Source organism: Phyllostomus hastatus, unplaced genomic scaffold, assembly GCF_019186645.2.
Source record: "Phyllostomus hastatus isolate PE091 unplaced genomic scaffold, TTU_PhHast_1.1 phas_contig_148, whole genome shotgun sequence".
Taxonomy (NCBI): domain Eukaryota; kingdom Metazoa; phylum Chordata; class Mammalia; order Chiroptera; family Phyllostomidae; genus Phyllostomus; species Phyllostomus hastatus.
In genome coordinates, this window is record NW_025333607.1 from 3558739 (window position 1) to 3571420 (window position 12682).

The 12682-nt window shown below is 37.6% G+C and overlaps 1 protein-coding gene across 5 annotated transcripts in view; it reads left to right on the forward strand.

Moving 5' to 3' along the window:
- ARID4B (AT-rich interaction domain 4B) overlaps positions 1–12682 on the forward strand; it is a 138513-nt gene that overhangs the window by 120521 nt on the left and 5310 nt on the right. For 4 of the 5 annotated variants that reach the window (XM_045860247.1, XM_045860266.1, XM_045860277.1 and 1 more), the window contains 3 exons: positions 746–944; positions 6307–7518; positions 10451–10564. In XM_045860247.1, coding sequence (XP_045716203.1) covers positions 746–944; positions 6307–7518; positions 10451–10564 — 1525 coding nt within the window. Of the gene's footprint in view, positions 1–745; positions 945–6306; positions 7519–10450; positions 10565–11329; positions 11486–12682 lie in introns of all 5 variants that reach the window. The other variant, XR_006788091.1, reaches the window with a different exon arrangement.

A 12682-nucleotide genomic window follows, 5' to 3' on the forward strand; every position in this document is an offset into this window, starting at 1 on the left:
TGGCTCTGGTGTGGTGCTGTCTGTCGGAGAGGTGTTTTAGAAGGAACAATGCAGCTTGCTCCACTCTTGGCCAATTTTCAATATTGTTGAAAATTGGCCAAGAGTGGCCAATTGGACCTTTCTGGTCCTGATTCCTGGGTGGGTGGGTTTATGTATATTCTAGGACCCTGTGGCTCTTTCCAACGAACTCTCCTGTGAGGCTGGGAGTTTATTCTGTTGCTACAACCCACACAGGTGTTTATAGCCAGATGTTTTGAGGCTTTATTTCCCCGCACTGGGACCCTGGGTTGCACTGTCCATCTCGCTCCCCAGTTTTTCCAGCTTATCCACCCACAGATGTGGGATATCCTGGTCCACCTGCCCAGTTTCAGGTTTTAAAACTACCAGGTTGAAATTGCTTCTTTTTTAAGTGAATATTTAAGCCTGTTTTGATTTAATTTTGAAGAGTTTGTAACACCAATTATTAGCAATGTGGATGGAGGCTTGCTAGTCTTGGCTGTCTGGTTGCTAATTTATTTTAACTATGCAAATGTAAATATTAGACAAAAACTTTTTGCTCATTCTGCAGTGCTTGTTAAATAACTTTGAAAAACATCTCTTGCTCTTTTTGAGGGGCTTTTCATATATTTTTATGTTATTTAATAATATATTTTATAACTAAGGAACTAAAGTTAGTATCAACAATGTTACTAATAAATGTCATGATAAATGATGGCTAACATGAAATATTTTTTCTTTAACCTAGAATAAATTAGACAAAGAAAAAGACAAAGATGATAAATATTCTCCTAAAAACTGTAAACTTCGGCGCTTGTCAAAACCACCATTTCAGACAAATTCCTCTCCTGAAATGACATCTAAACTGGATCTGACTGATGCCAAGAACTCTGAAACAGCTCATATAAAATCCATAGAAATTACTTCTATCCTCAATGGGCTTCAAGGTAAATATAACAGATATACTGTTGCAAGTAAGTTGTTGTTTTTCGTTTTGTAAATCAAATTCCATAAAATTAATTCAGTGACACTTATCAAATTGTTTTTTTAATTGAGCCAGAATTTTTTTTGGCTCTGTTATTACTTGAAATAAAATCAGTTATTGATTGAGGTTTGGAAATATTTCTGTTAATATACCCGGGGACACCATTAAATTTTAGTTAAACGTTAATATTCACCCTATTGTACTGATACTGTGCTCTTTTCAGGTACCATCCTTTCTGTCGCCAAGTATAGTTTGTTGTGCCCTAATAGACTATGAAATCATGTTGACTTTTTGGGTGAAGAATAATTAACTTTGCTTATCTTGATTACGTTTATTATGTCCTCTTTTTATGATGGCATTACTGCTTAATATTGAAGGCAAAATGAAGTCTAACTATTAATAAAAGTGATGAGAACAGATGGAGGGGGAGATTTAGTAAATCTGTTGGGTGGGGGATCTGGTCTATATCTCCATAAAAAGTATTTTATATTTTTTGTAACTTGAGTTCAGGTTTTTTTTATAATTTTGAGTGTAATGGAAATTGGTTTTTGTCTAACTTCAGATGGATATTTTCTTGAACTTGTTCTGTAAGCCAAATGCTTTAAATATATTAAAACATTTTTCATAACTTCCTAATGTATCAGACATGTAGAACAATATATGGGAAAAATATATATATAATTTAAAGAATAATGTGAACATTTTTATGTGTATCACAGTGGTGAATGACTAGTATTTACTTTAAATAATTCCAAATAGTCTAACCACTACGCTGTATACCCGAAACCAATACATAACAGTCAACCAAAGATGCCTTCATGCCATTCAATGAATGTAGTAAAGATGCTGGTAAAATAGCATTTGCATTGAATTTGGAGAAAATAGAGTCACTGAGAATATTAATAAGTAATAAATCTCAACAAAAAGAGTTTAGTATATATCACCCAGAAGTAATTAATATCCTGATTTTAGTGTAATAATTACTGTTTTATCATTGCATTAAATATATATATATATATATTCCTAAAGACGATAATTGTTTTAAAAAAACTGAGTAGCGGTCTTAAGCTTGGCTGTATAAGAAAAAAACACTATTTCCACTTAGACGAAGGCTCTCTGAGAATGCTATCTAAAGAGTCTCCAGGTCATTTTCTGCTTTCATATTCCTCTTCTTGAAGAGTGTACAAAAGCCATTTTAAGGGAAGTCAGAGGGGACACGGTCATAAGGGAGTCTGAGAAACATCAGTTCTCATCATATAAGATGTAGTCGTACTGGATGATCAACAGGAATATGCTCGAAGGGTGTAGTAAGCTGCTCTGTATTTTTTAATTCTAGGCTTATCATATATATCTCTACCTTTCAGGTGTCGGTCAAAACAAAATGTTTTTGCTGGGTAAAATGATGTCATCAGCTGATCCCAGTATTGGTTCACAATATGTGGAGCGGGGAGGAGAGCGGGAAGTTCACCACCATGTGGTTAAAACAAGCTTAACACAGATAAAGAATCTAGTGAAGTTCAAAGGCTGTCGGGCCATCAGGCATCTCGGGGATGCCAGCTCTCGGACCGGCCCCCTTTGGCAGTAACCCAGTGCTAGTCGAACTGCTTTCCTTCTGCCTCTGGTACAGGCTTTCTTCCGGGGAAGGGGGGTCCTATTCGAGGGGACGCTCCTCAGAGTGCTCCTTGGGACTTTCTGGTTCAGGTTGCTCACATCTTTTTCACTCTTTGATACACTCTCTTTGTTCTGGAGCACGTTCCCTAGTAACTTTTTGAGAAATCATTAAGAGAGGAGGTAATTTTTTAGAGACCGTGTCTGAAAATGTCCTTATTCTATTCATGTTTTAGCTGGGTTGGAGGTTTTTCCTTCGTAATATTATTGGCGTTGTTCAATTGTTTTCTGTTTTGTTTTGTTTTTTGCTTCCAATGTTGTTTCTGTGAAGTCCAGAGCTCTTCCAGTTTCTGATTCCTAGTATGTGGCTTGTTTTATCTAATCAGTTCATTACAGAAGACATTCAGGATATTTGTTATTTTTCCTATTGCAAACAATTCAGTAGTGAGCATCACATTGAGGTACTTTTAACATTTCAGATATTTTCTTTTCCTTTGGCCATAGATTAGACACCTCAGATATTTCCAGTTAGAAAACGATTATTGCTATGAATGTGTATGGATATACATATATAAAGTAAAATTGAGCCCTGGCCAGGTAGTTCTGTTGGTTAGAGGCTTGTCCTGATATGCCAAGGTTGTGAGTTTGATCCCTGATCAGGGCACACAGAAGAAGCAACCAATGAGTGCATAACAAGTGGAACAACAAATCGATGTTTCTCTCTCCCTCCCTCCTTCCCTCTCTCTCTCTAAAAGTCAGTTAAAGAAAGTAAAAGAAAAATTAATCCCACCTGTGAATGTAGAACACAAATAGGAGTTTATACTCTTGGCATGAGATGGGCTGGGAACAGAATGAGAAGGGCAGGTGGAGGTTGGAGTTCTCCGGAGAAGCTGAACGTCTCCAGACAGCAGTCTTTCACGTGTTGGCACTAGATACCCCCTTGAGTAAATGCGATCCCTGATGAATCCCCTTGTGGAAACTTATCCATGAATAAACTGTCAACACAGAGGTGCCAGTGAAGTTTTAGTAGGTCATCCTTACATTCGAATAATCAAAGAGAACTCCAGCATAAAAGATAGGGACAAAAACAAACGGAAGAAATGACCTTTGAAGAGAGGGATAATGAAGGTAACAAAAAATGAACTATTGTGTCTCTGATTACGAAATAATCTCAGACAACCTATGAGTATCTGCTGATTACTAAATAATTGCAGAGAACCTATAAGTATCTGGAAACCAAGAATGACATGAAAAGAAACAAAGAACAAGAAAAACTTGAAATTAAAAGTGGAAATTAAAATTCAGTAGAGCACTTAGAATTTAAAATTAAGGAAATCTTCCAGACAGTATAAGAAAGCAGTGATAGAAATTTTAGAGAAGAGATAAGTGACAAAGAGTGTCAATCTAGGAACAGTGAAAACAGGAAGAAATTAGCAAGTTTCTCTCTCTCTCTCACACACACACACACACACACACACAGAGACACTGGTCTTTGAATGTACTCATGTGTTTATATCTCTTTTTGTGTTTCATGTTGGGGATACTCTAGCACTGCTTTTAAAATCACCTCTAATACCATGAGGAATTGGGAAGCCATGGAAATTTATCTAGTTATGCATATCTGGTTATGTGTTACTAAAAAAATGAATTTTAAAAAATAAATAACAATAAAAAACTGACTAGGGTTTTCTTATGAACTGTCTCACAACTGTATTATTGACTTGGTGATTTGTACCTCATTCCTTAGCAAGTGTTACATGCAGAGCTTGTTTTCTCACTCTCTTTCTTGGTGTGTGTGTGTATCTGACTAATGTCAAATAAGCCTTGAGGGAGGGAGAAATTAGCAAGTAACTAAAAGAGAAAATATGTTTAGAACTGACATAAATTTTTAAATGGAAAGAGCCCACCAAGTACTTGAAGTAATGAAGAAAAAGCCATGCTTTTATTATAATATTATGTTATGTAATAGCAGGACTACAAAAGTCACCACAAAGGAACGAGAAAACAAAGTAGTGCTTTCAGCACAATATGCAAACGAGTCCGTCGTACCTTCAAAATTTTGAAGGAGAGTAATTTTCAACTTGGAATTCTCTACCTGACTAAACTAGTCATCACATAATGAAGTTTGAGGGTCAGGATGTACTCAGACGTATAAAGACAGAGAATATTTTTTCTCCCATGTACCTGTTTGAGGAAACAGCTAGGTAATGTGCTCCAACACAATATGAGAATAAACCAAAGAAAAAGGAAGATGTGAGATTCATTTACCAGTGGGTCTAGGTCAAAAGCAAGCGCGCAGGAAATTCCTGGGATGATGGCTGCTAGAACTGACCTGGAGAGCAGCGCATCAGGTGGAGCAGAAAGTAGGCCTCCAGAGTAGAGATTTGGTGAGTAAGGAGACTGGACAGGATGCTCGACTTCATGGAGTAATCGGAATAAACGTGAGAGACATGAAAACGGAAGACAGAATGTGTAGGAAAGGATGTTAGGAAACTCTTGGAAAAATCAGGCTGTATAGGAAAGGAAATACTGAGTGTACTATTTATTTCTGCAGTGAACCACATTTATATATGTTATAAATACTATAATTAACATGTATATAAATAAAGTATGGTGAAGGGGGGATACGGATGTTAATAAGAGAGAAAATCCCCATTGCTTAAAGCAGGCTAAACTTCATAAATCAGCAAATAGAATATTGAGATGATGGTGATAACTGTCAGAAGAAATAGTTATTACCATATATATGTATTGCTTTGATAATTTAAAAACTTAGTTATGCAAGAGCACATTGTAAAGTTAAAACATTTTTAACCATCTTAACTGTATCGATTTTTTTTTTTTTTTACTTTTAACATACTTAGCTAAAGAACATACTACGTGAATTTCTCAGTACAGTGTTATAGTTAAGATTTTGAATTCTGGATTCAAGTGACTTAGATTTCATCTTGACTTTTTCTAACTCTTTGGGGTAGTTTAACCTCTAAATTCTAGTTTTCTAAACTATAAAACAGGGCTGATAAAAACATATACCTCACAGGGTTATTGTGAGAGTGAATGAGGATATCTGTGAAAAGCGTATCAGAGTACCTAGTGTGAAGCAATTTCTCAATAAATGTTAAAGTTATAATAAAAGCTATTTTTTACTCTTAATTGAATTTATTTACTATAACATTTAAAAAATAGTATGAATATTTTTATATAAGATCGTTAGTTGTGTCATTTTTTAAAGAATTTGTTGTGGAAATCCCTTGTGTACAAAAATCTTTGAATACTCATTGCTATGAGGAAAAGGAAGGCTACACTTTTGTAAAATATAGGTTTTGGAGTTAGAACAGCCCGGGACTATATCCTGAGTCCACTGTTTTCTGCTAATTGGTTGGAGAAGTTTCTTTTTTACAATCAGCTTTATTCAAGTGTAATTTATGGACAATAACATTCACAGCTTTTATGTTTACAACTTCATGAATTATGGCAACAGCATATAGTAGTAAAACTATATGGCATGATACAGACATTTCCACCATTGGGTGAGTGTCTTCACTCGGTGAAGCTGTTTCCTCACTTTACTGTTTACTGTTTACAGTAAAACAGAATAAAACCTGTCAAGTGGGATGGCTAAAGCATAGGGGCCAATATATAAAATTCCTGGCACAGAAAAGACATTGCTAGTTGCCTTAGCATACTCATCATTTTTCCTGTTTCTTCTTTTCCAGCTTCTGAAAGTTCTGCTGAAGACAGTGAGCAGGAGGACGAAACGGGGGTGCATGACCCAGGCAGTAACAGCAAAGAGGAATGTAAGACCGATTATCTGACCCACGCCAGAAACGACCTTCTTTCAAAAGAGCAACAGAACAGTTCATCTTTGCTGGAAGAGAGCAAGGTGCATGCAGACTTGGTAATGTCGAAACCAGTGTCAAAATCTCCAGAAAGATTGAGGAAAGATATAGAAGGATTGTCTGAAGATTCCGATTATGAAGAAGATGAAGTCACAAAAAAGAGAAAGGATGTCAAGAAGGACAACACAGATAAATCCTCAAAGTCACAAGTAAAACGTGGGAAAAGAAGGTATTGCAATACAGAGGAGTGCACAAAAACTGGATCACCCAGCAAAAAGGATGAGAAAGCCAAAAACAAAGAATCGCTTTGCGTAGAAAACAGTAGCAACAGCTCCTCAGATGAAGATGAAGAAGAAAAATCAAAAGCAAAGCTGACACCAACTAAAAAATACAACGGTTTGGAGGAAAAAAGAAAATCTCTGCGGACAACTGGTTTCTATTCAGGATTTTCAGAAGTGGCAGAAAAAAGGATAAAACTTCTAAATAACTCTGATGAAAGACTTCAGAACAGCCGAGCTAAAGATCGGAAAGATGTCTGGTCAAGTATTCAAGGACAGTGGCCTAAAAAAACACTGAAGGAGCTCTTTTCAGACTCTGACACTGAGGCTGCGGCCTCCCCGCCGCACCCTGCCTCCGAGGAGGGCCCGGCTGAGGGGGTCCTGCAGCCCGTTGCCGAGGAGGAGAGCTGCTCCCCCAGCACCGAGCTGGAGACCCCTACGCCCACCAGTGCCGACAGTCAGGCCCCCGAGGAGAAGCCCATGGAAATCAGTGACAGAAAAGCGGAGTTTCCAAGTAGTGGTAGCAATTCAGTGCTCAATACCCCGCCTACCACCCCTGAGTCTCCTTCCTCAGTCACTGTCACGGATGCCGGTCGCCAGCAGTCTTCCGTCACAGTATCAGAAGCGCTGGCCCCAAACCAAGAGGAGGTTCGGAGCATCAAAAGCGAAACAGATAGCACCATCGAGGTGGACAGCGTGGCAGGGGAGCTGCAGGACCTGCAGTCAGAGGGGAACAGCTCGCCCACGGGCTGCGACGCCAGCGTGAGCTCCAGCAGCAGCGCTCCGCCTGAGCCGGAGCACCCTGAGAAAGGTGAGGGGCAGGCGGCCTCGCCTGGGGTGAGTGTGGGGAGAGTGGAAATCAGACCAGTAATTTGAGTAGTGAATAGAAGAAGGCATCTCAAAGCTCGAGAAGGATCTGATGTCCTTGGCACAAGGCCGCAGTCCAGACCTGTCTGAGAGTGCATTGTGCCCTGGTGGACTTGAGCATCTTAAATATGTTTCTGGAACGTCCTCTTTGCAATTGTAAAATGCGGTTTGTCACAGACATTTCAGTTTATGGACAGACCCTCCACCCTTAACCGGATGCTGTGCGTAGGGGTTTGGAGCAGCCGCCCGTCCGGGCGCAGCTCATCCATCTGACTGATGGGGTGCGTCTGTGGAGGAGTGGGGTACTTTCCTGGGTGCATAGCTGCAAGTGGAAGGACCAGTGTGTACATTAAAACCTACACTAATACTTTTTGATTTTCTGTGAAGATGTGAAAAGTGGAAATTCAAATTAGTACTTGCCAAAAGTTTTGATACTTGTTGGGAGTGCTATTGCTATACTTCTGTCATCACTTTTCTTACAAACCACTTCATTTGGGTGTCAAAATCAGAATACTCTGGTCTGACAGTTGGCTTCAAAGCACACTTTTCCATTGTGAATGTAAAGTACTAGGTAGGGTATGTCTTGTATGTGACATGCTGGGTTTTACTGGGCTAGCTTTGGGTTTTTAGCTAAGCTTAAAGAGATACAAAAGTCCCAGTTTTCTCACACAAATCCCGCCCCCCCCCCATTGAGATATTGACATAACCTTGTCACACAAATCTTGACTTAAAACATTTATTCTTGAAAAATAAGTTTTAAGTAAAAAAAATAGTTGCAGTTCAATTGGGATATTCTCTGTTTTTTCATAGTCACAGAAACAGGTTCTCTGATTGTATTTGTGTGTCATGCTACCTGATGGAACTGAACTGTCCAGACATAAGTAATCGTCAGAACTAAAAAAGCCTTTGTCAATAGATGGTTACAGAGGCTTTCAACAATAATATGATAAAATTTTAATGATTATAATTCTTAAGAGATTGTACCCTTAACTGTGTTCCTCATATTTCATGAAAGATTAAAATTTTTTTAAAGATAAGATAGCCCTAGATGGTGTGGTTCAGTGGATTGAGTACCAGCCTGCAAACCAAAGGGTTGTTGGTTCGATTCTCAGTCAGGCCACATGCCTGGGTTGTGGGCCAGGCCTCCAGTGGTGGGGTACAGGAGAGGCAACCACACATTGAGGTTTCTTTCCTTCTCTTTCCCTTCTCCTCTCTAAAAATCAATAAATAAAAATTAGGGTCATCAAGGAACATATATAAAGGACCCATAGACAAAGCCAAAGGGGGGGTAGGATTGAGGGTTGGGGTGGGTGGGAGGAAAGTGGTAGCAGGTAATGGAGACAACTGTACTTGAACAGTAAAAACTGCAAAAAGTGTAAATAAATAAAATCCTTTAAAAAAAGATAAGATAGCCTGTCCTTTCATAGACTAAGTCAATATTACCCTTTTGAATTTTAATCTTGATTAGGTTAAAAAGTAAGAAACATGAGGACTTCAAAATTAGGGCATCAGAGACCATCTGCTTTATCTAATCAAAGCACATAGTATTTTTTTAGACGTTATATTTTTGGGGTATAAAATTTTGAATGCCTATTTCATATGACCTCATTTTAAAAAAGGGTTGATATTAGAGAATTTACATTATATTAAAAGTTAAAATGTAAGTCTTGCGATTGCGATTTAGATTTAGGATTTTCCTCCAGTTTATTCTGCATTAAGCTATTTGTTTCTTGCAGTTGAAAGTTTTCCAAATTAAATTCCTGAAGAAAAATCAGGCAAATATTTTTGAGAGTTTGTGCTTCAGTATAGTCAATATTTAAGTCACCTTATTTACGTTTCATTTTGTTATATTAAAATAGTTTTAGGAAAAGTTAACAATAGATACAGCCCACTAAAAAAAAACTAGGAAGTTGCAAACTTCCATTTTGACCAAGGAAGCCATGTCTTGTTAACTCAAAGTTGATTTTACCATTGATAATAGGGCTAAGCAACTTTTTCTTAGCAAAAATGGCATAATTCTATTCTGATATTAATTGTATCATGCCATTGCAACATCTGACATTGGAACTGCATAGATAGGACTTTATCCAACTCTGGGAAAAACTTACTGTATAGTGTGGGAGAAAATAGTACAGTTAGAATCAGAAACACAGCAGATGCTGAGGACCAAATTAGTAAAGAGAAAAATGTAGAGACTACAGTTTGGAGTAGTGATTAATCATTGAATCCTGAGCACCAGGGAAGGTTAGTGAAGATTCAGGACTTGGGCTAGTCCTCGAAGACAAGGGAGACATTTGTAATTTTTTTGAGTAATTTCTTGCCAAGAGGATGAACCAGTTTTTACAATTGTGCTGGATTTGTAAATGGTTTTTGTGTTAACCAGTGCCATGGGAACTAAATTATTGTGAATTACTACTAAAATTCATCCCATTATATCATTTAAAGTTATGTTAATATCATTATAAGATATATCATTAATATTTTAACCTGTAATTCAATCTTAATATTTTGCTTTTACTGAATTTTAACAAAATTTAGTTTTTATTTTCAGTATATACCTGTATTTGAATTACTACTATATTTCATAAATTCTCAGTACTATATTGAGAGCTATTTTCAGTTTATATCTGATTTTTCTAAGAAGGATGTTCACACTATTTGCTTTTAAAAAAACTAACATTTTTGTGTGCAATAAGTCAGCTCATTAATAATAACTTATTTTTTAAGTAATACTAAATTCTGTACTAATTTATAATCTTCTAAAGAACATATGTAGTTTCAGAATTGGTCTGTGCTTGTAAAATGCGGCATTAATTTATACCTAGGAAAAGGTTGGTTTTATTTTGTGTTACTTAATAATTTCTTTCCTGTTGTAGCCTGTACAGGTCAGAAAAGAGGGAAAGAAGCTCAGGGAGGAGGAAGTTCATCGAAAAAGCAGAAACGAAGCCATAAAGCAACAGTGGTAAACAACAAAAAGAAGGGGAAAGGCAGTAAGTGTGAAACCTCTAATGTTTTAAATACAAAAGTTATGGCGGATATGGTGATCACTTTGTAAGGTATATAAATGTTGAATCCTGGTATAGGCCTGAAAGTAATTATTGCATGTTAATTATAATTAAAAAATTATGGCAGATATATTTTTCCCCATTAAGGAAAGGGTGTTCAGGATATGGGAGAGGTCAATATTTTAATTTTGTCACTACCTTCAAAAAAGTCACACAGAAATCTTCTGATCCTAGGTAAATTCTAGGATTAAGCAATTTGGTGTTATTCAGCAGTGGTACTGAATGCTGTTGAATGAGCAGGTAATCCTTTTTAAAATAACATCAAATATAATATAAACAAGAACAACTCCATGTGAGTTGTGTGTCCCATAGTTCTTTCCCCTTGTCATTTCACATTATGAAATGCTTCAATTGTGTATTATTTTTACTATGATGAAATTGATTGCTTTGTAATTCTTCAAGGCAAAAACAGCCTAGAAGAGAACAATCAAGGTAGCTTTAGAGCTTTCATCCCAACAACTCCAGTTACCACCTTTACCTCTGGTACTTCCGACTATGTGGCCAGGAGTTGCTGTGAACAATATATATACATTGGTTAAGTGTGCTCTAACTAAAGCCTTAACTTTAGCAATGACTCTGTTCATTGACCTACAGGAATATATATACTGTATTTCTCCTGAGGCTGCACATTTTATCTCTCTTTTGTAGACAAAGTGAGAAGCAGAAAATATGTAAAGAATTTTTTTTCAGGTGCCCCACACTGACCTCCTGCTGCTCTTCCAGGAGATTCCTGCCACCTCCACTGCCTGACCTTTGCTATCGGCCGGCTTGGCTGCACTTCAGTGCAGAAAAGGGTTATGCGGCCAGCTCCCCGAGGTTCTGCTGAGCCCATATGACTTCCAGGCGGTGAATATGGCGTTCCTTGGGGCCCCGGGCGGCTGTGCTCAGCAAGGCCATGAAAGCCAGGCTGAGGCAGACCACTGCATCAGAGTGAGGCCAGGCCTTGGGGGCTTAGTTAGGAGTTGCCAGGGGTCCCAGAGCAGCAGTGGGGGGACTGGGAGGGGATTTGATTAAAGAGTGTGTTTTGAGTGTGGAGTTTCTTTATTCTTGAAACACCACTATGGGAGGAGTTGCTGTGTACCTTTCCTATCTGGAATATTTTTCAGGCCTTGAGAGCCTAACTGTACTTTTTTTTGTTGTTGTTGTTAAATGAAGAATCAATAAATACATGCCAGTTTGATCATCATGTATTTGGAGTAACTGACAGGATATTTAAACCATTTTTTATTATACTATGATATTTTTGTCTTCAAGATTTTACCATTTAATGACATTTCCTAAGAAGTGTCATCTTCAGCAAGCCAGTTAATGTCTGTGTAATATAGAGATGTAGCTGTTAATTGTATTCTCACATTTTAATTATTGGGCTTACACCTTGGTAAATCAGAATGAGGATACCACTGTCTGAAAATAATTTAACTCTCATGGAATCTAAACTAACACATAGTAATCCAGAAAGGTAATTGATGGGAGTATTGGTGCCATCTCCTAGTCACATGATAAACTGACAAGGTGTTAAGTAAGCACTTCCATTCTGTTACTGAGGCTTTAGTCAGCAAAGACAGATGTAACATAATATTACATAGACTTCAGAATTTTTCCTAAATCACTGAATAGATTTACAGTTGAGGCAGTTGAGGTTAAAACTGATGCTTTATTCAGTCCTCAGGCTCTTAAGAAATTCACTGTATATATCAAAGTTTAGAGTTTACTCCCGAATAATCCGTACTGAATATGATGATTAATGTATCATTGTGGCCAAAGTAGTAGCATACATATATGCAATCTAAAATGTTAAAATTAAGAATTTTCTGTAAGTTTTTTTAAATAATTTTTTAAGTTTATTTATTTTTAGACAGAGGGGAAGGGTGGGAGAAAGAGAGGAAGAGAAACACCAATGTGTGGCTGCCTCTCACATGGCCTCCACCAGGGACCTGGCCCACAACCCAGGCATGTGCTCCGACTGGGAATCAAACCGGCGACCCTTTGGTTTGCAGCCTGCACTCAATCCACTGAGTTACATCAGCCAGGGCAATAATAAAT